The sequence below is a fragment of the Ornithodoros turicata genome, chromosome 10, assembly GCF_037126465.1.
Source record: "Ornithodoros turicata isolate Travis chromosome 10, ASM3712646v1, whole genome shotgun sequence".
Taxonomy (NCBI): domain Eukaryota; kingdom Metazoa; phylum Arthropoda; class Arachnida; order Ixodida; family Argasidae; genus Ornithodoros; species Ornithodoros turicata.
The window spans coordinates 7,510,470-7,537,374 of NC_088210.1; the positions used below are offsets into that span (position 1 = coordinate 7,510,470).

Here is a 26,905-nt window from a genome sequence, read left to right on the forward strand (position 1 = left end):
CAAGTAACTGAAAGGGTAATGTTTGGCATCAGAATGAAAGATGCTGAGAACCTGGACAGAGACTGGCGCAGGAGGCACAACCGGCTGGGCGACAACGTAAACACTAAAGGAGACGAACTTCTTCGTCAACAGACCCGGGCTGTTACCCACCAAGGAAGGGGTATATATGTTTATTAAGAAAAAAAAATGGAGGGAAAGGGAAATTGGCCGGATTGGGCCAAGGCTAAGGTATTAGGTACCAACTATGATTGATGAGGACTATGAATTTGTGTCAAGAGACATGCAGTGCAATATGTGAGAGAGAGCGATGGAGTGGTGGTGGTGGTGGTGATGATGATGATGATGAAAGGGCTCGCCGTAGTGGATGCCTTACCTATATAGATGTTCCTTGCGTGCTCATTTAGGTATTGCGTACTGGCACTTACGGTGAGCTCTAGGTACTTGTACATCTCACACGCACGGCGTCGGTGTGTCTTTCCCGTAGGACCCGCGAAAGTCTGGTGTTCGCGTCAGATCCCATCCACCGAGCCTACTCCGCAATGGACCGCAGGCCGTTCTTCCTGGGCACATCCTGGCAAATGTTCAGCAGTTCCTGCATGTTTGCTTCACGAATAGACAGGATCCGAAAATCCCAGAGGGCTCAGCGCCTTACGAATTCTGAGGCCTTAGAGCTTATACTGAAGGAATTAAATGTAAGAATTCCACAAATTTCACGTACCGACGCGCCTAGAGGATAATCAAAACGCACTAAAATGCCCATTGGAAATGTGTAATTTTGAAAATAAATAAACCGAAGTCGTCCTTCGTCTTTGTCGTCTTGCGGCACTGTGTACTGTTCCAGAGTGTGCCTGGCTACTGGCAACTATATCAGACGTCCCTCGATGAGCTTATTCCTCGAAAGACCTTATCCTTATCCCCCTTAGGCCTTACCTCCTCGATTACCTTAATTGTGGCCAATCGTGGCGATGCAGAGTTGATCTCTCTTCTTCTCTCTTTCCACACAACTGCATTTTCTTTTCCGCAATGGACATTTTTTATATACAGTGGACCCTCGTTATTATGACCATGGTCGTTCCCGAAAATTCTGTTCATAATGCGGAATTGTCATATTAACGGGGAGGATTTGCAGAGGTTTCACAGCATTGTTCCCCAAGAGTATGGTCGTAAAGCGTGTATGTCAGATTATCGGGGGTCATATTAACGAGGGTTCACTGTATACGTCGTGCCCTAGAGGCTCTCTAGCGAACCACGATCAGTGCGCGCTAAATCAAATCCACGTGGATAGCGCAACGGACCAAAGCCGGTTCGGAGTGGGACGACGAGCTCGCGCCGTTCTTGCGGTCTCCCCACATCTGCCGTCGCAGCACTCCGCCATCTATAGTGAAGGCAGAGATAAACCTCTCCGGCGCTTGAAGATCATGCGCGTGCGCATAGGCAGTTGTGAGAAGGGTCCGGGTGTGGGGGGACAAAAGTCTGGATAGATGCGGGGTAGTTGGTACATAATTCGCACGGAAACTTAACGCAGCACACTCTAAGAAAAAAAAAAAAGAAAAAGTAATTTTACTAGTTTTGGGGAGTAAATGCATTGCCCCAAAAATAGTCCCTTTCGGGAGTAAATGCACGGGAGTAAATGAATGTCACAGAGTGGAGACTGCATTTCACGTTCTGTTCTAAGAGTCTCAGGAACAAAATTCGTGTGCATGTATGAAGATACTTCGAATCAAACAGCCAACAGTGATATGTCGAGTGATATAAAATCTTACGACTTCCATAGGGCACAATTTGCGAAGAAAGAAGCGCTAACTGTTTCTTACTCTGTAGGAAAAATTGCTAACTTGGCTGAGTAATACAGCCTTATGCCATCAAATTGACCAAGAGCACATATTTCCATAGACTGTTACATTCGGAAGACCGTTTGTGAAGTTCAGTGACAATTTGCAGTCCTGGGGCATAATGTCGGGTTTAGGGGACCAAAATGGGGAGTAACTGCAGTCTAGGGGACTAGAAGCTGCAATTACTCTCCATTTTACTCCTTTTTTTCTTAGAGTGCAGAAGTAGAGGACTACAGATGGAATTAATGAAAAATCGCAATCAGAAATCATCATGCAAAATAGAGTGAGAGAGATAGATTGTGCGTTCCATGGCACAAAGGCCAAAGAGCGCCAAAACTATGGTGAGTGTGTGGGAGATGATGATGGGAGAGATGGTGTGGGAGAGAGAGAGAGGACGATAACAACAAAACGTGATACTAACAAGTGAGTTGGTAGTTAAAAGCACAGGTATAAGCGATGAGATGGTCCAGGAAAAGAGAGGGAGGAGGATGACGATAGCAAGTGAGTGTGGCAGTTAAAAGCTATCTACAAGTGTGAGCGATGAGATGATCCAGGATGAGAGATGGGTGAGAGCAGACTTGTACGTATTTGGAGTATTGTATTTAAAATACTGTATTTTAAATACAATTTGCGGTATTTTGGTACTCTACTCAATAATTTCGGTTTTGTGTATTTGTACTCTATTTAAAATACATGTTATGATATTTTCTGCTCAATACTCTAATTACATATTTTGGATCTCCCATCAAACTTTCTGTGTCTCATCTTTCCATTATCTTGCTTGTTCTGTGAAAATTTCTTGAGTCCCTCGGACTTGACCCGGACATTGGCCCTTCTTGGAAGTCCCCATTTAGAGATCTTGCCCAGTGTATACTAATCCTCGGCGAGTGACGGTTCTATTATGTGTGCCCTGACGCGATAACGCCGAATTCTGACCACGCCGGGCAGGGACCTGTAGAGGTTTGCTTTGTTCTGGGTCACATGTGCTTAGTGGTGTTATGTGGTATCTCTTTCTCATCTTTTTGGGACTTCTGTTTAGATGACTCCTATCACACAGGGGCGGCTTGCGTTGTACACGGGTTTTAGGTGATTCATGTCACATAGCGGGGACTTGCCACATTGACCGGTGACGTTTTGCGTTCAAGGATAAATAGTATCTTAATTGTATTTCAAATACTTTTTGAAGTATTTCGTACTCTATCTTAATTACTTTAATTTTCATGTATTTATACTCTATCTTAATTACATTCTAACGTCAGTATTTATTATCTTATCTTAAATACATTTTTGAGTATCTTGTACATGTCTGGGTGAGAGATGGGTGGGTTTACATGAGCAGTTGGGTGATGAAGGTTAAAAGCGGAGCAATACTTAACATCTACATCTGACTACGTAGCCCACACATGGTCAAAAACTGGATAAAATTATCAAACGGCACAAGAGGAGTGTCACCCAGTAGAAGGACTGGGTGGAGTGGGACATGGTATCGGTAGAGCGCGGTGAAATACTGTTGGCGTTGGTGTTCGAAGTGAGGCCAGGATGCCAGTACGTGCAAGACAGTCAAGCTGTCGCCGCAGTGCACGCAAACTGGCGGATCCTGACCTCTGAGTAGGTGGTGATGCGTGAGCCATGTGTGCCCAATCCTCAATCTAGCATAAAGAACTTCGGAGGATCTGTCGATGCGTTCAGTCCGTTGTGGGGGGAAAGACGTGTGGCCGTGTGACGTGCAAAATAGAACCCAGATGGTAAATTAATATACCAGTGACCAACGGCTTCTCCGACGCCTCCTAAATAGCCGACGTAACGCGCTTCATATTTTCCACCAGAAGGATATTTGTCAATTGTCACCCCCTTTGTCCTTGGCACGCAGTAGGAGTCTTCGCGGAAGTCACAGCGCTTTTTGCCTCCATCTTGCAAAATTTGAGTGGCACGGCAACACTACACTGGGCTCGGTTTCTGTGGATATGAAGCCTTATCCAGAAAAAACGAGCTCACCCATTTCACAAATAGGGACTATATTTGGGATGTCATTGTCAGCGATTTATCTAGATCTCCCTAAAGCTCCTGAAGGCCCCAAATGTTTAGTGAGAGCCCCTAACGTTTTACCTCTGCAGCCCCTTTCCCAGTGGGGGAGAGGTCCTTGCTATTTCAGCTCTAGACACATGTTGGTCATGCGGTTACGATGTAACGCTAATAATGACCGCACCCCCAATTTTTCCGCAACAGCCCCCGTGCTTGGGGTTCTGGATATGCCACTGGTAATGGTCAGTGCGAAAGGGACCTCCGCAAGAGCACAAAACTGGAAGTTGTCACGTGTCCGTACACGAACTATGGTGAACTATACACGAAGCATGTACACGCAGACACATTGGCACGTCGCACGGGCACCGGCGGCGGCATCGCTGCATGGCCAAACCTAGGCGGCGTACACGCACGAGTGTCTAGCCTTGCATGTGGTTCAGTTTTCTCCAACTACAACGCAGGAGGTCTATAAGACGGTCAAGTTATAGCAATCAAATAATGATATAATGTAGCTGACTGCGAAAGGTTTGACATGCAGCTTATTAAGTTTCAAAACTCAAATTGTACAGGTAATGAATGTCTTCTGAACAACTAATAATAATAATAATACGTGACAGACACAGCGACGTGTGCTTTCGTTTTTGTAGCACATGCCTGTAGCAATTCCACCTGATCTCGAGCTATTCAAAGAAGAAAGGAGACATTGGGCCGGCACTGAACGATTTGTCATCTGCCAGAACATATCCGGTGAGTTACAACTGAAGCTGCGACTTCAGCTTCTCAGGCGGTGCTGTGACATCACAGTCGTTCATGACATGACGTTACCATATGTAAAGTATGAATGATTCCCTTTTCAGTTCGCGTGTCTGGAACCATAGGAATCGTAGCAGTCCATATGAGTGCACAACATTAAATGGCAGAAGACGGGCCATTGGCAGAGCTGACTCAGCCTGCCTCGTGAGCTCAGTGGATAACGTGTCGGCTTGTAGAACTCAAGGGTTCAATCACTCTGAGGACAGTAGCAATGGAGGGGAGGTAAACATTGCTTACGGCACCGTGTGTCAGAGATTTCCGTCGCACCTCAAAAGGGTGGTCGAAGGGTGGTCGAAGGGTGGTCGAAGGGTGGTCCTGCCCTGCGGCACGTGGAACATGTCGCGCTACATGCAGGAAAACAAACCTTACTTGTAATACACGCTACCATTACTATTATGATTACTCCTAACTTGTGATAGCGCTTCGTATACAGCAAAAAGAACGTGTCCAGGTCTTCTCTGGCTGGCGTCATCCGAGAGCCAGAGTACGCTGAGATTGTGCAGTATTTTGTCGCCCCAGCCACAAATAGAAAAGTAAATGACGATAGATCTGTACCCGAGAAACGTCATCATGACGTTGGTTGACAGACAAACCGAAATAAGTCGGAAGGGGAGGGCTGAGTTCCACGAATGTGCACTTGTTCGTTGCCTCCTATTGAAAGAAAAGTGGGACCGAAGGTCGCGTCTCTTTCAGTAACCATCGTAATCCCCTCAAGACCGTGGCTTTGGGGCGCGACCATGTTCGCCCCCTAGCTTTGAGCGTAGTTCAACTCTACCAAATTGGTGGCGCTGTCGAACACTATCGTCATCTGTTTACAAACAGGGAGAGGTCTACGGGCAAGGCCATGGACCCCTGGAAGTGCTTTACGAAACTCATGCCCCGCTGTGATTGCCACGTTGCTGTCCCCGTGAAATATCAAGATGCTGCTGACGTGCTCGAGTACGCGCTATAGAAACCGGTTCTCGCGGTGAAATTTTGCGCCATGCGGTTCCAGCTTTAGTGACGGAAACCGATTGCGGTCTGCGCAAAATCAGTACAACACACTGAAATTTGTGCACGTCAAGGTTAGAGGAAACCAAAAAGGAAAGCTCAAATTCACGAACAGAAAGGTGGTTACATTCCATCGCATTCTTCGCCTCCAACTGCCCGCCAGCGTCTTTTCTTTTTCTCTGTCTATTCTAGCTATTCTGAGCTGTCTATCAGCAGATCAAGTTTCTTCGGTGAGAGCAGAAAGAATAATGCGTACCCATCGACAAAATTATTGCGCTGATAAGACGTCGCCAATTGCGAGACGTTGCGGTTATCAGCGCATGGCAGGCAGCCTCGACAACGTCGTTCTCTGAAAGGACTTCGGTGGAACACTACAGCGAGCATCGAGGAGTGAGCATTATGTGTTCGTGGTTTCTTGGAAGTTCGGCTTCAATCGTCCCTCCAGTTATTTGCGTTCAGGGTGGTGCTGCTCACATATTATAAACAGTAATAGTTGTACTGCCTTGCCTAGGCTTTAGTGGAAGCCATGAATCAGAAGATAGAATAATATAATTGGGGGTTTACGTCGCGAGACAACTGAGATCATGAGCGACGCCACAGCGGTCGGTCTGTGGATTGCTTTTGCCCACCTGAGGGTTCTTTAACGTGCGATGAAAGCTCATCACACGGCAGCCCGTATTTAACGCCCGTCGCGGAAGCGGAAGTTAGACGTACATGCAACATCATGCTGTCCTTCTACTGGTCGGTCGGTAACGTTTCCCTGCATTGTGAAGCTGGTACAACGAAGCTTGATGTCTACGAATGAAACTCACCTTATTTCAATGTTGTAACTAATATAGGCAATTGTATACCACAGGGTCGTGTGAATTGCATTTCATCCGATGACGTCATCTTACACTGCCATTTTCGTTGCTTTCAAAGTTTGGCAATATATTCGCAGAAACGCTTATTTGCAAAGCACAGAACAGCACCTAAGTTCTGCATTGCAATGCTGAGTTGTTTTGTGGTTCTTGCAAAGCGCTGAAACATAGGTATATGTATAGCATTTGTGGCCTTACAGGTTTGAATCTTTCACTGTGGCCTCCCTGCTGTATAAAGAGTACGACTTAGCACGTTTCAGCATGCCGCACGGACTTAAGGTATGCAAGCTTTTCATTCTATAGGCAAATTGACAGTGCCGGCATTGACCCCCCACTGTCCATACATAACCAACTAGGCCCCAGTTCAACTGAAATGTTCGGAAGGTGTAGGAGGGTTTTGAAGGGAGTCGCTGTTAGATAAGCCATGCGGAAACTTACACTGGCGCGCAGAGTTCTATTCAACGGCGGAGCGCGTGCAACGGCGCTGATACACAGCTGGAAACGAGATTGGGATGATCCTCTGTTCCGTTGAAGGGATGGTCGGTACGCATAACGGAGAAGCCGAAACGTGACCGTATCTGTTGTGCGTACGGCCCTCATTTCAAGGGGATAGTGGATCATCCCAATCTCTTTTCCAGCTGTCTATCAGCGCCTGATGACACGTGCTCCGCTGTCCAAGGAAAGTCCGCTCGCAACAGTACCATATTTATGTCCACGCTTAGCTTACCTGACGGCCGTGCCGCACTTTCTTCGGAAGACCTCACTTGCCCTGGTTGGGATCCATGTATGAATGACACAACTTATCGTTGATGGGTAGAAATCCAGCGAACCGGTAGAGATGTAGGAAGGAAGTTGCCTCAGGACAGAAGCCGCCGATATTTCGAACAGAGACTGTTCTTCTTCTGGGCACCGTCCTCATCATTGGCATGGTATTTAAAGGGTTAGGTGTGACGTGTTTAAAGGTTCATGCGAATTGTGGGTCAACAGCCCGGAGGGAAGAAAGGGTCCCTGCGGGCTTCTACGGCCGGAGTGAATGGCTGCTTTGTTAGGGTGTGGAGGGGATTATGTGAACGTAGTGATCTAGGCTACAAACCGGTTACAGAAAATGGAAGGTTCACGAACACGTGGACGGAACGGGACAGCAGGCAAGAATTGGCAAGCATAGCGAAAGATAAGGAGGTTAGTGGTTACGTGGGGAAAATTCCAGAACAAGCAATTTTTTTTAAAAATAATATTTGTAATACAAAGTTGTGGCATGCAATAAAGAATGCAGAAAGCAGTGGCCATGCAGAACATAACAGATGATGATGGGGGTAAAAGGGAAAAGCATATTTTATTTGTGAAGTGTTTCTAGGGTGCCTTGTGATTTGTTGCTGCTTTCTGCATTCTTTATTGCATGCCACAACTTTGTATTACAAATATTATTTTTAAAAAAATTGCTTGTTCTGGAATTTTCCCCACGTAACCACTAACCTCCTTATCTTTCGCTATGCTTGCCAATTCTTGCCTGCTGTCCCGTTCCGTCCACGTGTTCGTGAACCTTCCATTTTCTGTAACCGGTTTGTAGCCTAGATCACTACGTTCACATAATCCCCTCCACACCCTAACAAAGCAGCCATTCACTCCGGCCGTAGAAGCCCGCAGGGACCCTTTCTTCCCTCCGGGCTGTTGACCCACAATTCGCATGAACCTTTAAACACGTCACACCTAACCCTTTAAATACCATGCCAATGATGAGGACGGTGCCCAGAAGAAGAACAGTCTCTGTTCGAAATATCGGCGGCTTCTGTCCTGAGGCAACTTCCTTCCTACAACTTATCGTTGTTCGACGCTGTGTGTGCGGTGTTCACTGTACGATGTGCTGGTACATCTGCTCGGGAAGGTCATGTGCTAATTGGCACGTCAACTCATTTTTAATGGTGTACGAGCACCTAGGTCTTTTAACGTCCTCCGTTTTCTTTGACTTTACGCTTTGAGGCGTTATAGGATGGACATCATACAGGAAACTGTGGTGCCCGGAAATATAAAATTAATTTGAGTCAAATTTTCACCTTGTTCCTAGTAAAGCGTACTGTCGCGATCACTGTTAACAAATCTACCGTGTCCGTGGCCTCGCTCCGATAAACGCTGGAGGAACGGTGTAAACCGCACTGAACCGGTCGATTATCATATTGGGGATCACCGGGTGTTGGCATGGTAACACCTGTTGGCAACACGCAAAAAAAAAGAAAAGAAAGGACTGAAGCGCAATGTAAGAAGACTGCTCATCTTGACCTGCCTGAATGGTTTCCTGGGGCTTCTTTTGATTGCACTTGAGCCTTCGTTCTCACAGTTATTGTCAATAAACAATACCATACCGATCACCCCCAAAGTTAAGGTCGACCGGTCCATTGCTATATCAACCGTTCTCCGGTAGTCGTGAGCTTATCGGTGCGAGGCCAGAGCCATTTATAGTGAGAGTTTGGCCATTCTTTGATCTTTTGCCGCCTCATGGGTGGAGCCTATTTTGACGTCAGAGTCATCGTTGCGCCGCCCAAAAAGCCTGAATCCGAGCGGAATCCGCTTATCAGCCGTCTAGTCCGCGCCATATTGATGCTGTCCTCCAGCTGGTCCACAGCTTCGTGGTCGCGCTGAATGTAATCTACAGGAATAACCGGCTTATGACCCACTCGCCCTAGTGATAAGGGGGGCTTTGTTGGCGAACTGAAAGAGTTCAAGGACGAAAGGCTTTCGAAGCAAGAAGTTCGCACGTGTCTTCTCTCCGTGGATTGTAAACAACGATCAGCATCAATATGGCGTCGGCGACCAGCTGACGACGGGACAACAATAGAGCACGACGAGGGAGGTCGTTCAGCCGTGACGTCGTATGACGCGCTTTAAGTTAGGCTCCTCCTAATGGCCAAACTCTCCCTATAAACGGCTCTGTGCGAGGCCACTGAGACTGGAGATCGGTTAACAGTTGCCAGGACAGCACAAACAACGCGATACAAGTTTATCGTTACTCGAGCTAAGAATTACAGATAGGTAGTCTTTATACTTATAGGACAAATCTATCGCATTTTTTCCCCACTCCAGTTAAGCGCACATAATTCGAAATGAAAATGACTTGTCAGACAGCAATAGGGCGCGTGCAGAATATACGGGCACCAAAGGGACGGTCGCATCTGTTCCAGCCCGTTCGGAAACTCCGGTGTCATTTCATTCCTGGAGTACCACCTCCCCTATTGCTCCTCCCGTTTTGGAGTGACGTCACACGGATCTCGTTGTCGCCGGTGCGAAGTTCGTTTATTTAATGACTCAGCATTTTTCGGACACGCATCACGAACCACCACAAGAGCCAACACACACATAAAAAAGCCGAGTACATTGTCGGCCGATGGTGAACATAGCGGTATCTGTTTCGAAGATCTATCTGGATTCGACCGACAATGAATTAAACTAGCTTTAGCTGAGAACATCCTAAATTTGAATAACTTCGATCTTGGCAACATTCGTGATATAGGTCATTTTAGCTAACATTCAAATGAAATACGAAGTGACGCGCAAAATGTGTTGCCTCCTTCTAGAGGATTGCCTTCCACATCAAGCTGGGTCACAGCAACCACAGTGGAAATACAAGCTCGTTTCTCTCCCATTCTCAAGTCTGTGGTGAGTGGAGGTTTGCACAGGGGACATTGTACAGGGTGTGTGCAGAAAAACATGACCCGCATTTAGGCACATAGCTTGTTGTCTACCTAACTAACGCACTTCCGGTGGCGCACGATGGCGCATTTATGCGTGCGAAATCTGCAGAAAAATTGTGGAAGCCATGCTCAGCTTAAAAAATAAACGGAACAACGAAAACGTCGGCTTCCTTGCATCAGAATAGGGCAACATGGTGGACAACAGGGTGTATGTGAAAGGGCAACACGGTTAACGTAGGAGAGTTGTGTTCAAGTACCGCTAGGGGAGCTATCGGTGCATAAATCGAAACGATGTCCCACATGGATGCTCATCGGCAGTACCCCTAGCGGTGCCTGCACATAACTCTCCTGAGACCGAAATGCACTACCATGCGCTGTCATGACCACCCTATTCTAATGCATGGAAGCTCATGTTTTCGCGCCCTGTTTATTTTTTTACACTGAGTATGCTTTCCAGGATTATTTTGTAGCTTTCGCACGCATAAATACGCCGTCGTGCGCCACCAGAAGTTCCTCGGCTAAGTAGACAGCGAGTTACATGTAAAAATGCGGGTCATGTTTTTCTGCACACACCCTGTACTTGCCCAAAAATAATAATATGCGACCCGATTCACCTCACACCAGCTCCCGTGGCATAGTGGTTATAGGATAATCGCTTTCGACGCCGAGACTGGGAGGTGACACGGGTTCGAATCCTGTCACCGGCTGTGCTGTGTCTGAGGTTTACCCGCGGGTTTTTCGAAGGCTTTCCAGACGAATGTTGGCCCAGTTCCCCCTGAAGTCGACCAGGCACGCATATTAACCCCCCCTGTCCCCCCAGCTCCTTCCTGCTGTCCACTCTCCATCTGTCCACGTCTGTACGCCCATCATAGCCACAGTTGCTTCGCGGCACTAACGTGGAATAAAAGGTTCCCCTCACGAGATTCGAATACTTGGTGACAGGACATGGACACGACCAGATACCTGTTTGCAGGAGAGCGTACGCATATGTGCAGCAGCAGAACACTGCTTTCTCGTCACATACGTTCTGAGAGTGGCCTTGATGGCATGTTTATAGCTGGGAAGCGCTCGATGTCTCCTAGACTAGAACAGCCTGCCTTCTTAACACTTTCGTGTATAAGGTCGCCGTATCGTGCAATTCGGTCATTCGGCGCAGTCGATTTAATACACGCAACCCGCGTCCACCGGCCGGTGGCGGCCCATGCACATGATGGCCGTTTGTCTCCTTGGGTGCGGCAACGCCACCTGGGTACAGAAAGCATGCGCGCTCGTCGACTTGACCCAACAATTAAGAGTCAGCCAATCGGTATCGCGTTTTCAACGGCCGTAGCCAACCACGAACGTGCTTTCAGCGGTCGCGTCCATGGAGAAGAACCGCCGTCGTCTGCGAGTGGTGATTGAACGCCCCCTGTGTGCTAAATGAGAAAACTTTGAAATAAAGCGCAAAAAAGGTCTCAATCTTTCTCAAAAGTGATATTCTGGAAAGCGTCTTGGACTTTTTGTCTAAATATTTAGGTCTGCAGGTTCCAGGTGAGCCGCAGTAATTTGCGAGATCTTGAATTTGCAGAACGGTGAATCGCAGTAGCAGATGGCGTTGCTCCTGTGCACGTAAGCGCATGAGGCACACTCTAACAGAAAAAAAGGAGTCATTTTACTCGTTTTGGGGACTAAATGCATTGCCACAAAAAATAGTTCCTTTGGAGAGTAAATGCACGGGAGTAAATGAATCCCACAGAGCGGAGACTGCATTTTGCGCTCTGTTCTAAGAGTCCCAGATACATGATTTGTGTGCATGCACGAAAATACTTCGACTCAAACCGTCAACAGTGACATGTCGAGTGATATAAAATCTTACGACTTCCATAGGGCACAATTTGCGATGAAAGAAGCGCTAACTGTTTCTTACTCTGTAGGAGTTGAAAATTGCTAACTTGGCTGAGTGATACAGCCTTATGCCATCAAATTGACCAAGAGCGCATATTTCCATAGACTGTTGCATTCGGAAGACCATTTGTGAAATTCAGTGACAATTTGCAGTCCTGGGGAGTAAATGTCGGGGTTAGGGGACCAAAATGGGGAGTAATTGCAGTCTAGGGGACTAGAAGCTGCAATTACTCTCTATTTTACTCCTGTTTTCCCCTTAGAGTGTAGTACTCCAAGGGCCACAGCACGTCTGTTAGTAACAAAAAGAGCGCTTCTTCATTAGCAGCTCGACTTACCAGCCACATTCTATTTTACAGAGAGGTACAGAGAAAAGGTACGCAGGTTTGCCCTTGAGAATAAACGGCTGGCGAAGGCATTAGCCGATGCCAAGCAGAGGATTAAGACAGATGTGCACTGTAGAAGGCGTCATCTGCAGGTATCTACCCTCTACTTGCCACGGGTGAGTCCTTCTGGAAAGATGCAACGGCGATACAGGTGCCGATTTCTGCAGGTAAAGACCTGGCTGGAGCAAAATGCCATTCACATAAGAGCGCTCGAAGCCAATCATAATAAGGCCGTGAAGTTGATGGGGGAGATATTAGATCCCAACGCCGACTTGGCTCTTGTGGACGACGAGGGCTGCTCCCCTAAATCACCTTCTCCAAAGTACGTTCGAAGGGTATTGCGAAGGGCGTTTTCTATTGAGGTATATTTGTGTTATAGGCCCGTCCTTAAACCGCCAGGCACAATAGCACGTCTAGTCTTCACAATGCCAGCACTCCCAGAGACAGAGGAAGAGCATGCAGAATGCGATAAGGACAAGGGTGACTCTTCCGTAATTAAGTACTCGGTTTGGCATTTTCATGTGGGGTTTGTGATTCTCCATACCCGATGTACTCTGACGAAAGGGCACGCAGTGGAGAGGTCTGGACATGGCAAGGAAATGCTTAATGCGAGTCTTATTTTTCGTTATCCTTAGCGAGGACTGGCAGGACGAAGAGGGGATCGAAGGGCAAAAGTAAAAGGAGAAGCTGCGATGCTGCGGTGGCTAAAGTAGATGTAAGAAAAGGAGTGGTCCAGCGAAGCCCTGAATATGGAAGCAAGGCCCCAGTAGCTCTACACTCGAACACAAGTCTTACAATCAAACCTCACCAAGGTTCAGAGCTCAGAACTGATCGTAGTGAGTAACGAATTTCCTTTCAATCAGTAAAACACTGAGACAATCGGGCATCTTGATCAGAGGGAACCTTATTTGAACCAGTCTTGGGTAAGTTACTTCTAAAAAGTAACTGAGTTACAGTTACAGTTTATCTGCCAAAAATAGTAACTAAGTTACAGTTATAGTTACTTCCTTGGTCGAGTAACTAGTTACAGTTACAGTTACTGAGAGAAAGTAACTCAGTTACATTTCAGTTACTTTTTATAAAAATGACCATGAGAGGGTGATACAATTGTTAAAAACATACATTTATTTGCATTTACTGAAGTGCGATAAATGTTGTCTTGCACTTAACCAGAAGCAGTATAAGTTAATGCGCGGTAATCGCACACGGAAAAATACAACACGTGCATGCGACCCTGCACATCGCGGTGAAAAAGAAGATCACGGTGGCACGCACCCGTTTCGTAGCGTGTAGAGAGAGAGAGAGAGAGAGACATATACACAAGAACAAGGAACTCGCCTCAATATGCTTTTTCAGGTTTGAAGTTGACGTCCTGTTTTGCCGAGTACGTCTTATTTCATAGCTTGCACTTTACAATTAAATTATTCTCGTCCATCCATGATAAAAACTCGAAGGTTGCTTCATAGAGCGGCCACGGAAGCTTTATGATGGCAGCAACCGGAGCCGGATTAGCCATTGCACTGGTCGGATCGCAAGTGAGCTGACCGGAGAGTTTCTCTTTGTGCATAATCATTCCGTCGTGCATATCCACAGGAGTCAGGATCCCGTGCTAGGGCAGTGACACTATTACTCACATATGACTCACTCCGACCGTTGACAACTGAGGGTTGAGGGTCACTAGCGTTTCTTTTCGCAAAGGTGGAATTCCCTGCTTGGTCAAGAGCCGAAGGCACGGAACACATACCGATTACGGATAAAAGGAAGGAGGACACTGTTAGGGGGAAGTAGTGTAACGTAGGGTAAAGAAAAAAAGGAAGGACATTTATCCGAGTAACTAGTTACATTTTACAGTTACATTCACAGAAATAGTAACTAGTTACAGTTAAAATCTACTTCTCTGGAAATGTGACTAGTTACTGTAACTAGTTACCCCCCAAAGTAACTAGTTACAGTTACAAGTTAAAAGTAACTTAGTTACTACCCAAGACTGATTTGAACCGTGCTGAAGAACAGCTCCACAGAGTAACTGTTCTGAAGCGTTAACACATGGCTTTCCGTAAACAGTTTGCCACCTCGTCACTGTGCTTACGCGTATTCTTTTCGTGAATCCTTCGGTGTATTTATTCCGAAATAAACCACTGAACACAAAATGATCAATTTAGATTAACTCGACTTCTCATAGACCTTCTAGACGAAGAAGGCGGAGGCTCCACCGCACGTGCACGTTTGTGTTAACCTTCTATACTAACAACAGCTCGCTTGTTTGTTGCGGTCCCTCCCGCCTGTTACCCGTATTCCATCGGTTGGAACTTGCCAGCTTGTGGCCGTCCGTCTGTTAGCGTGCGACTACGACATCAGTATATTGCAGTGCAGAAAATATACTGTACTATGCTGTTTGATTGATTTGAGCTAAAGTAATTATAAAATTGAGATTCTGGCTTCACAAATATGAGGTCCGCAACTCCAACATCACTTGCGCCCGTTGCTTTGGGGGAAAACTGCTGTAATGATGCTGTTGCTACTATACAAGTATACTGTAAACTGAGATGGAAAGCGTGACAACCCGGAAAACAAACCTAGCAGAAAATGAAGGAAGATGTACACAGCATAGGATATTGAAGTGAGTTTACAGGTAAGACCTGATTATCGCATTTACTCGAAGCAAACCGCACGCGAGAGCTCTGTCTTTCATCTCCTGGTACCTCGAGTAGCGCTGTGCAAATGCGACATGGACGCACCGTCGTTGGCTTGTCGGTGATAGCGTCCAGTGCTTCCGACTTCGGTGCACTAGAGTGCCTGAGAAGTGAAACTTTAAAGGGGCCGTAAACAGGCAACCAAACATTTCTGAAATAATGATACCCCATGAAAGAACGCAGCTCATAATACCCAAATATACACTTCATTCGGCTCGTGCCAGCTCATTGACCCGTATAACTGCTATCAAAGATGAGTAGCCAGCGGGCCTCTCTCCACAACGCATACGTCACATGGCTACGTAGCGTTTTGCCGTCCAAATCATACGTGGAACACTCAATCGTAATTGGTGAAGAAAGCGCTACGTCAAAATGACGTAAAGTTAGAGCGCGGGGCGGAGCTAAAATGCGAAAGAGTGCAGTGAATATTTCATCCGTATGCAAGCGCCTTTTGTTTTTGAGCGTTAGTAGTTGCAAGGAGTTTTCACTGCATAAGTTCCAATAATATAACACAAAGAAATGTGCACCTTCTGTACCTGTTTACGGCCCCTTTAATTTGTGCGGTTCTTCAATGTGGCTCCTTGTGCCTCGCAGACGAAGAAACATCGGTGCCGCAGGACCCCAATCCAAAGTCAGCTATTATTTCGAAAGATCGATGCAGCGCTAAATCACTCCTTCGAGGCTTGCAAGAAAGAACTAGCGAGTATAACGGACAAGCAACAGCAAACCAGGTAAGTTAGTTGGCTCCACGTGGTTTTGTCAGGTTTTCAAATTTTTAGCGGCATTTGCAAGACGCAAGTTTTTATTATTCTTTTTCATCACGATTACCAAAAAGAAGGTAAAAGAAATTGAACGAGAGCTCGCTGCGAGCCAAGTAAAGTTTTCAGTTATTCAGTATCGCGTGTTATATCGTGGTTCCCAATGATAAGTGACATTTAAAAAAATATATATATATTTATCATTCAAAGTGCCACATAAAACCCGCTATGTTATTGCGCCGCTAAACACAAAATTATTATCATAATCATCATCCAAAATGCCACGTTTCAGTTTATCGAAATTAGTATTGAATTATAATATACGCAGGTCCGAGACCCATAACTTCGACCTAAATCGACGTTTATCTCTTACACCCTACGTGCATGTTAAAAGTCATCCCATTCGAGTATCCTGGAATCACCTCTGTGCATGTAATGAGTCGTCACGTTACTCGTTGAACAGGGGAGGGGGGGGTGTTATTTATTGGAACAAAGACGAATAAGGGGAGAAATGTGAAACAGGGTTTGCTAACTAGTATAGAGGCTGACCATATCACAGTATGATGATATACAAAAGAAACCTTCCGCAGCGTGCATCAGCCACTTTATTCCCGTGCAGATGATGTAGTTCTGTAGGCCGATGAGAAATGTTCCTTTAAATGTGCACATAAAAAGAAGATTCGTTTGGAATGAGAACCAAAATGCAGCAAGGCTTTACGATAGCAGAGCGAGACAAACAGTATATTCCTACAGAAATTATTTTGGACTTCAATTATAAAGGGAAGTGCCTCGGACGCAAGCCGCCGATATTCCGGGCACACTGGAAGAACAGTCTCTGTTCGGAATATCGGCGGCTCTTGTCCTGAGGTGTTTCCCTTCATATTTCCTTACCGGTTCGCTGGATTTTCTACCCGTCTGACTTACAAGTAGTTACTTATGAAACGAGGAACTACTTGTCGCCCTCGCGAAACAAAGCCATAGAACCGTTCAACCGTTCATTTGAAAAATGTTCCGTTCTTCGCAGGGCACCTCCTCTATTACTGTTCCCTCTCAATCTGGTAGGGAGCGTTCACAGCCCCCTTCAAAGGAGGAGGTCAGGAGTAGGTCGGCACACCTTGGAGCACCATGCAAAAAAGATACTAACCGTGGCTCGTACAAGTTGCATGCTCCAAGTACAACTGCTTCAGCACATAGTCCAGAAGCTCGTGAGTACAATACGCGCTGCACCAAGTTTCTTTCACTACTACTGACAGGTTTAGCTACTGACCAAAGATATCAGGACGCTTCCATGGGATATGCAACGAACGTTATCAACATCAAGAGGGTTCCCGGTCGTAAGACACAACACGGGGCTTAGTCTGTCTCTACGGGCAGTGTCTGACTGAGGCAAGACATTCGCTGGAGTACGAATAAGCCACGTCAGCCGTCTTTCGAGGAAGGGAACGAGAGAGTTTCAGTTCCCCAGTGTAAAAGAGAAAGAAAGAAAAAGAAAACGCGAAGGTGCATCCCTAAGAACAACAAAATGGAGTGTGTCCATGAGACGCCATGTGTTCATCCCATCTTCCCATCATCCCATCATCCCTGATGAGTATCGTGGACATTCTATGTTCGAACCTGAGCTAGATTCCTTCCGGACGAAGTAATTCTAATTCGTTGCGCCATTCGCGCCAGTGCGCTGAGACTCCACCATTGCGTTAGCCCCCTACGTGGCACGGGAACATTAAAGGCCTAAACGCATGGAACGTTTTCCCGACGTTTTCAAGACGCGCGCGCGCTTGGCGTGTGTGTTACCACGGAAAAACCAGTTTTTGAACGCGCGCGGAGGGTGTACGCCCGCGATCTGTCGTCTACAGATATTCGCGCGCGTTTGGGTGCGTTTTCCGAGCAGTAGGCAGAACAATGGCCGCCCCACGCAGCCCAATGTACTGAAAGTCGAGTGCAATAGGGGTGGACGGGTAGGTGGGTGGCCTTGAACAGACTCCTGAAACTAAAGAACATTGATAAGACACATACCGTCCACCCCTATTGCACTCGACTTTCAGTACATTGTGCTGCTTGTGGCCATGCGGGAGACAAGGTTGCGTATGGGTAGCTCGCATAAATTTTTGGTACATTATCCGCCAGGCTAAATTATTTGTACATTTTAATGATATCTGGAATGAACGAAGGCAGGAACCGCAGGAAAGAAGACCATGGACACGCTCTAACAGACATATATGTGGGCGTCGAATACAGCAACACTGGCACGCGCCGCTCGCGTCCCATGCGTTTCGGGTGGTCTCCTCGTGGGCGTTTCTTCGCTCAGTCTACTTGCTCAGGCGCGCTCTCGGCAACACTATTATATATCAGTGCTTTCATTTGATCTGTCGGTGTGAGTCAGTGAACGCTAATGCATCCAGACTAATGCGTGCAGGGATTTCCCTACACCCCCCTCATTTTTGCAACACCCCTCCTGAAATTTCTCAGGTAACCCCACCCAGCTCGGCCACCAACACGTTCTGGTAGTGAGTCCGGTGCAGCGAATTACATCCTGTACTGTCAAACTTGGGCTGTAGGACCACGGTCATGCAGATGATCGTACCATGCATTTCTCCAAAATCATTTGAAAGTGACTGTTCAATGCATATATTGCGCGCATATACGAGCAAAAATGCGTGCGGGCACGCAAACTCAATGTGGATCATCAAGAACCATTTGCACCCAACTCAATCGAGCGAAGTATTCTGCTTTTTTCGTCTAAGGTTTTCATCGCTTGGTTGCTACGTGTTGATTGAGCTTCGTGAGACAATGTGCTAGGCTTTTTTCTTTGCCGGTCGTGTGATTATGCGTCTGAATGTTGAAATGCCGTTCATAATGAATCTGTATTCTACTGTACTGTGTTCTAATGTAATAACATGTAGAAATAAAACGGGAAAGCTGTGCAGATATGTCACCATTGTGCCACGATTCTTTCCGTGTCTATGAAAAATTCTGTAAGTGGAACCTTCACCAAGCACCCCCCCCCCCCCTCCCCCAGCAGTGAATTTCTGGGGAAATCACTGAATGCGTGTTGTGTATTAGTTTCCCACAATACAGCCCTCTCCACCTGTACTTTTTCATTCTCGATGCAGCCTGCAGCGACCACGAAAACACAACGAAAGATGCTGCAGCAGGAACTGCGAGTTCGCGTAAGACCTCCGCAATGTCTACAGACAATATCTTCACAAAAATGAGTGTAAATGAAGTTCACGCAAATCCAAATTGTGCCGTCAAAGAAGAAAGGGATGAAGGCAAGAGAAGCGGAGGCGGATCGCGAAACAAGAGGCCACTTTCCGTAAGTATCGCACGCCTGGTGCGAGTGTTATTCGGAAGAACAGTTTAGGACAGAGGTCTTGCAACTCATCTCGAACAGGATATCAATGACATCGGCCGGCCAGTACAAGCAACACCATCACTTACCCAAGTTACCGTCACGGGATATAGACAGCTACCTGATGCAGCTGCTGTTGTGCCTGACGCCTTGGCGAGCGTAATAGGACAGAGTGCAGAGACGTTCCGGGATCCCTTGTGTAAGACTTCTCTTATCCTATAGATGGCTTCCCCCAAGAACATAAATAAGAAGGTACCGTATTTTCCGGTGTCTAACGCGCACTCGTGTATAACGCGCAACCCTAAAATCGGTGCCATCGGTGAAAAAGTTCCATGTATAACGCGCACCGGTGAATAACGCCCACCGCATTGTCGCTACAAGCTTCAGTACTGCGGTGCCAAGGCGGTGTTATGACACACCGCCTTGGTTTATTGTGTATACTGTGTATAAAGCATATGCATATACAGGGTGTTTAAAAAAACGTGTCATTCGGACTTTATAAAAAAAACAGGGCGACGGAAAAATACGGGGTAAACGGCACTTGTGTGGAAACTGAATTTGCCATCTTGCAAAAACATTTTCATTTGATTTTAATTAAGATAAATTGAATTTCTTTAATTCAACTCCAAAATTTCCCAAGTCAACCTAACGTTTTTTACAGAATTAGAGAGCCCGTAGCGAACCTAGTCAGATCCACCAAGAAATCCGCTCGATATTGCAAATGGCACTGCCCCCAAAAATTCCCGAAATTGTGGCTTCAAAGTTTCGGGTATTCAACGGCGCACCAAATCAGTCGCAAAGATGCGCAGAGAGTAGCACATGCTCCTGCCCCCATGAAAGATAGAAGGTCGAAAAAAAAGAGGGCGGGAAAGAAGAGGCGGAATCATTCTTGTTTGCCGCTTATCAACGTATGGTGCAATGTCAACCGCCTTGTTATCGGCACGTCTTGTGCAGCACGCCGGTTCGGCGATAAATTGTACTAGCTTCGTGGGGGCAGAGCATGTCAGGCTCTCCGCGCGTCTCTGCGACTGATTTTGTGCGCCGTTGAATACCCGAAACTCTGAAGCCTCAATTTCGGGACTTTTTTGGGGCAGTCCTACTTGCAATATCGAGCGAATTTCTTCGTGGATCTGACTAAGTTCGCTACGGGCTCTCTAATTCTGTAAAAAAAAACAAAACAAAAAAACACGTTAGGTTGACTTGGGAAATTTTGGAGTTCAATTAAAGAAATTCAATTTCTTTTAATTAAAATAAAATGAAAATACTTTTGGAAAGATGGCAAATTCAGTTGCCACACAAATGCTGTTTACTCCGTATTTTTCTGTCGCCCCGTTTTTTTATAAAGTCCGAATGACACGTTTTTTGAAACACCCTGTATATGATTATGCACATGCGTTATTTGAAACACATCTATAGTAAAAGCCGTTAAACTCCTATGCAACAAACTCGTTGCCATACAGTATACTTCAGTCTCATCTTCTCTTTCGGTTTCGCATCCCTTCGCCACGCTTCCGAAATGAATTCAGCATTGTTGACCTTAAGCAGCACCATTAACTTTTTATGAAGTCCAGTGCCTCTTCGTCGGCTTTGCCAACTGGCCCTAAGCGATACGGGAGAAAGTCACAGCACACTCTGGAAGAGGAAAGAATTTGTATGTCACCAACCTGAAAAAGAACTCTGTAGAAAAATATTTCCGTCAATAACGCGCACCATTAGATATCGCGCAGGACCTCTTCAGAGCACTTTTTTCGCAGAATAACGCGCGCATTATACGCCAGGAGATACGGTACTTCCCCGTAGTGCTCCTTTTATAGGCGGTGTTGGTTTGTATATTGCTGTTGTGTGTTCTAAAAAGTGGATGACGTGGTGACCTCCACCCGACCTCAAAGAAGCAGGCGATCAACTGCGAGGAGAACCTCATACCAGGAGCCCAGTTTGAATACGTAAGAAAATTTGTCATTAATATAGAGCAATAGCACGATGATATACGCAGCATAGCATCGCACTGAACATTACACAGAACAGTCGCGGATTTTTGTTTTCAGCGTTCTCTTTGGTCGGGTGCAATTGCCGGATAGGGAATGCAGGTGCAAGCAGCATGCTGGATGTTTTTTTTTTTTTTTCTTGTCGTTAGATACCGATTTTTTGTTCGAGAAATCTGTGAGAGCAGCATAGGTTACATGACCAGGCGCACATTCTGTCAAAAGAGCATACAACTGCTAGACGACTAATTACCAGTATTTCTTTCATGCAGCTTTTGAAGTAGCACAGAAGTCATTTTTAACACCCAGTTTTCTTCCTATAAAACTGTTAAGTTTGCCAGTAAGATGCACCATGCGAAGTATAATTTACACCACAGAGTCGTAATTATCGCAGAAATTGAATTTAAAATACGCCGCAAAAAGCGACCGTGCGCAACGGTGGTGAAGAGCACTACCAGCCTGTGATCTGCCTGGAACCTCGCGCTGACGCTATAAGGAGAACGCTCGCTGATTGGCCTAGAGAAATGTTGTCTGCTACTCCGCTGTTCGGGGTTCTGATAAAGCCTTTCTCCTTGCTCGGTAATGCTTCGGCCTGGCAAAACAGGTTTACGGCGGCAAAGGGACAATGCGCTGACCCCCACTGACCGGCAAACCAGAACGAGTCTCCTTATGCCGTCATCGGTGACGTGCCATCATACCTCCTCATCCTCGTTATAGCTGGAGTGGCGAGTTAAGGGTGAAGGCGCGAAGCTATGTTTATGTGAGTTTTTTTCTGGGAAACAAATTGCACACATCAAAACCTTTCGCGCTATTCGGTATAACGACGCACACACTTTCATCAGATGTCTTAATCTGAATTTTTTTTGGATGGCCCTCTGTACTCCTTTAAGTAGAGGTTCCCGGGACAGTGCATGGAAGCACATTTTGAGCCTGTCATTATTTAAAGCTTAGCGATCGGACTGTCCGTGTGGCGAAAAGCCTCTTCCCCTACTCGGTGCCGGAGAGGAGGAAAACGTCGTTGTGAAATATGTTTTAATCTAACCTGGAGCTGAGATGGCATTTAATTGTTGACGCTGAAAGGCACTGGAAGTGCAATGTAGCCGGTGGTTGTCTAGAACTTCGTCCCTGGGGGCTGTAAAGCTCCGCAGTTGGGATATGACGTCACAACCTACGGGGTACTGCCATGCATCTTTATGCTCTTCCGAGGAATACTGCGTAATCTCCCAAAATTTTTATGGGGTCTCTCCCGGATTTGAGGGATGTAGGGGAGCTGGATAAGTCACGGAATGTAGCCGTTGACTGTCGGCATGCTTAGCGGAGTAACGTCTTTCTCTCCTTGTTTTTACTTTCGTCGTCGATGGAGGAGGAGGAGGAGTGTCGTTGGGAGGAACCCGAGAGGTCTGCTTGCCTGATTAGGCGGCATGTTTCTCGGGAAGGGAAAGGTGGTGGAGAGGAGGAAAGGGTGAAGTGGAAGACCGAGCGGAATCCGCTCGGGGGGAGGATAGCTGCGTCCATGGGCCGACTTCAGGGGATCTGTGCCGGCATACGCCTATTACACATCTGAGGGAAACCCAGGAAAAACCCCAGACGGCACAGCCGGCCCGCGGATTCGAACCGCGGACCTCCCAGTCTCCAAGCGCACGCGTTACCGCTGCGCCACCGGAGCTGGTTCCGTCGTCGATCATGTCTCCTTTGTGGGCTTTTGGGAGCTGCTATACGTACGGAACGGCTCCCAGCTTGCTTTGTGCGTGGCGTAATATCTTCCGCCATTTTCACACAACTTGTGTTTCGCCATATTTGCACTGATTTCGACGACACGGGACAGCGCGGTCTGTTGTCCATACCGAAGCCACGCGCTCACGTGCACTCTTAAAAATGAACTTCACCACATAGCACGTTTCTAGCCAACCATCATCTCAAATGATATCGTTATCTGCCCTGATTTGTTGAAAACGGCAGGCGTACGCCTTTTCTGTGACACTTATGCTGTTCATAATTGTCACAGAAAAGGCGTACGCCTCCCGTTTTCAACAAATCTGGGCAGATAACGATATCATTCGAGATTATGGTTGGCTATAGGAGCATGCTATGCGGTGAAGTTCATTTTTAAGAGTGTGGTCCAGTGTGGGAGGTGTGTGGAAGAATTCCACGGAAACGATACGATAAAAGGAACTATCAAATCCAAGCTTCGCAATGTGATGTCATATCACTCACTTCCAAGAATCACTGCGTTTGGCTTACCATACCTCCGGAACACCGTTATCGTGAACACCTTTCTACACTCTTAAAAATGAACTTCACCACATAGCAAGCTCCTAGCCAACCATAATCTCGAATGATATCGTTATCAGCCATGATTTGTTGAAAACGGGAGGCGTACGCCTTTTTTGTGACACTTATGCTGTTCATAATCGTCACAATAAAGGCGTACGCCTCCCGTTTTCAACAAATCAGGGCTGATAACGATATCATTCGAGATTATGGTTGGCTAGGAGCGTGCTATGCGGTGAAGTTCATTTCTAAGAGTGTATGTACTAACCCAGGCAGCACAATGTACTGAAAGTCAGGTGCAATAGGGGTGGACGGTATGTGTCTTATCAATGTTCTTTAGTTTCACGAGTCTGTTCAAGGCCTTCCACCTACCCGTCCACCCCTATTGCACTCGACTTTCAGTACATTGTGCTGCTTGGGAAAACTGACGACTGATTTCGCGGGCATGGTCTAGAAACAATAGTTGTAGTAATTTTATCGGCTCATACATATATATGGAAATTGTTGAATAAGAGTGTGAAAGATACAGCGCGCGTAGATCGTGTAGCACGGAAAATACTTGGAAGAAGTTGGAAGTTGTTGGAAGAACACTGAATCAAATCGCGCAAGGGGAACACTGGGCGAAGAAGCAAGCGCCCTTGCGTAGTTTTTTTTTTTTTTTTTTTTAGTGCGCAAGAGCACTCACTACGACAGAATCGTGGCGTGGTCTGTCTGTAGCCATTGCGCGACACGCATATGCGGAGGGTGGAGAGGGAAGGAGAGGCCGCGGGGAAAACGCGACGCGGCGTCGGCAATGCTGCTGTGGTGGTCGACGGGTTCAGACGTGCCTGCGTGGACGCGCCATGGGTTATTTGTATATGTATGAAGAATATATCCGGAAGTTAAATTTCGATTAAATCTTTCTTTTTAAGTTTTGCTCGCTGTTCTTTACAGGCTCTTAAAAATGAACTTCACAGCATGGCATGCTCATAGCCGACCATCATCTCGAATGCTGCCGTTATATGAACCGATTTATTGAAAACGGGAGGCGTACGACTTTTCTTTATTTTTTGTGGCAATTTTGAACAGCGTAAGTGTCTTAAGAAAGGCGTACACCCCCGTTTGCTGTGAAGTTCATTTTAAAGAGTGCAGCCCTTGGTCAATGCGGCAATTGTCGCCGCTACGTGACATGAATCACCTAAACCTCGCGCACTACGCTAACCGCCGATGTATGATAGGAGTCATTCTAAACACAAGCCCCAAAAAGATGACAAAGAGATGCCACATAACTCCACTAAGTATATGTGACCCAGAACAAAGCAAACTTCTAGCATGTCCCTGCTCGGCGAGGTCAGAATTCGGCGTCACCATATCAGGGCACACATAATAGAACGCTGACTGGTCAAGGATTAGTACACACGGGGCAAGCTCTCTAAATGGGGACTTCCAAGAAGGGCCAATGTCCGGGTCAAGTCCAAGGGACTCAGGAAATTTCCACTGAACAAGCAAGATAATGGAAAGACGAGACACAGAAACTCTGAGAGGGAGATGCAAAATATCTAATTAGAGTATTGAGTAGAAAATACCATAAAATGTATTTTAAATAGAGTACAAATACACAAAACAAAACGTATTGAGTAGAGTACCAAAATACCGCAAATTGTATTTAAAATACAATATTTTAAATACAATACTCCAAATACGTACAAGTCTGGGCCCAACTCTGGGCAGTGTTGCGAAGTGCATGTTGGGCCGATGTCCAGGGTGTCAGCAAGAGTACATCGGGCCGATGTCCGCCCGTCATCCGAGTGCTGCTTGGGAAAGGGAGCACGTTGTTACGTTCGCCCATAAACTAGGAATGACGCAACAAATCAGTTTCCATTCCTTTTGAGTTTCTGTCAAGATAACACCTTAATTTCGCGACGAGAAAAATCGAGTGCTTCCAAGCTTATTGCTCCTTTAAAGGCACTGTAAAGCAGCGGGCAAGCTGTTAATATTGGCAGCGGCATTTGAAAGATTACTCCGAAAGAAACCCACACTGCAAATACTATGTGCGACGAAAAACTAAATATTTTTAATCACGACTGAACTTGCGATGAAAAGAGTCGGGGCGACGCCTGGTGGCAAACAATCGTCCATTCGTCGAGCAACAGTGTTACATGTCCCCCAAGCCTCTATCGGCTAGTTCATAGGCTAAGTTGCCGACTTCTTTAACTTTCTCTGAAAAGTTTGCTGAAATGATATAGTTCTTGACATATATGCTCTGTCAAAACGCAAGAACGTTGGTACATCCTGGAAATTGGTAACAGAAGTGTCAGCAGATTCACCATGAGGGTCACCTACGCAAAAATGCATCACGTCCGGGGAATCGGCGTGGTGATGGTAGCGATCCCCAGATGTCGCTGTAGGCTCCCATTGTAATTGTCATGTTTATGTTCGCCGCCCTACATGGCGGGAACTGCGGAGTTCGTGTGGGGTCTTAGACACAAGGTTGCCACTAATACAAAATCTGAATTTTCTAAAAAACTACGATGTGGATTTGAACGAAATTTGTGGCGCTTGTATACTGAGCACCCAGGCTGTCAAATGAGCCAGCAGTATAAAATGGTATGCCTGCTGCTTTACAGTACCTTTAAATTCTGATTTGATCCGCTCGAAAAATACCGTTCATGTCTGTGTTTACCTTTGTTACAGGAAACTTCGACGACCATAGCGACTTCGATTTGTCTATTTTTGTAACTATCTCAGTTATTGTAGGACGTACTTATAATTATGAGCATCATCGTTTTAGCATATAATGTTTTAATATATTGTATACCACGAAAGTATTGCTATAAATGAACGCAAGTAGTGTCATCCTGTTTTCACTGATTTTACTGATTGTTTAGAATTTAACTAATTCCGTTCTTGAGTTTAATAAATTTTCCTTTAACGAGCAATAATAAAGCAATGCTTCTAAGTAACGTTTTCTGTTGTGCCTCAGGGAGTGCCTTTCTTTAGATTTCGAAGACTTTTTTGGCCTTTCGCGCAAAGAGCGTATATACAGGCTGTTTCACTTGAGGTGATAAAGAATTATAACTAGCGAGGTACTCGCCGGAATATGCCCCAACAATTTTTACTAATTCTTTACTAATTTTGATTGACTATCTCTCTTGCGATACTGTGCATAGTTTTGGTTGGGTCTGCATCAGGACTTCGTATTTCTTTAAAAAAAGTGAGGTTCGCTGGGCAATTTTCGAAGTTCATATGAAAAAAAAAAAAATTCTCGCAGTTAAACATTGTCCAAAGCCTTCCTCAATGGTGGCAAAAGTTTCCAGAACGTAATTGCCGACAATTGCCGTAATTGCCGAGCACGTAGCCAGTTACAAGTTTTTATCACCTCAGGTGAAACGCCCTGTATGTAGCT

At 46.1% G+C, this 26,905-nt stretch overlaps 1 protein-coding gene across 3 annotated transcripts in view; it reads left to right on the forward strand.

Moving 5' to 3' along the window:
* Positions 1-26,353, forward strand: part of LOC135370697 (uncharacterized) — a 30,443-nt gene extending 4,090 nt beyond the window's left edge. Inside the window, exons 2-14 of one of the 3 annotated variants that reach the window (XM_064604494.1) lie at positions 4,502-4,601; positions 6,718-6,796; positions 10,084-10,165; positions 12,441-12,583; positions 12,635-12,789; positions 12,847-12,947; positions 13,103-13,303; positions 15,755-15,891; positions 16,943-17,123; positions 19,029-19,231; positions 19,310-19,466; positions 21,123-21,210; positions 26,194-26,353. In XM_064604494.1, coding sequence (XP_064460564.1) covers positions 6,779-6,796; positions 10,084-10,165; positions 12,441-12,583; positions 12,635-12,789; positions 12,847-12,947; positions 13,103-13,303; positions 15,755-15,891; positions 16,943-17,123; positions 19,029-19,231; positions 19,310-19,466; positions 21,123-21,210; positions 26,194-26,212 — 1,485 coding nt within the window. In that variant the 5' untranslated portion in view covers positions 4,502-4,601; positions 6,718-6,778 and the 3' untranslated portion in view covers positions 26,213-26,353. Of the gene's footprint in view, positions 1-4,501; positions 4,602-5,815; positions 6,048-6,717; positions 6,797-10,083; positions 10,166-12,440; positions 12,584-12,634; positions 12,790-12,846; positions 12,948-13,102; positions 13,304-15,754; positions 15,892-16,942; positions 17,124-19,028; positions 19,232-19,309; positions 19,467-21,122; positions 21,211-26,193 lie in introns of those variants that run through there. The other 2 variants (XM_064604496.1, XM_064604495.1) reach the window with 2 other exon arrangements.
* The last annotated feature ends 552 nt before the right edge of the window (positions 26,354-26,905 follow it).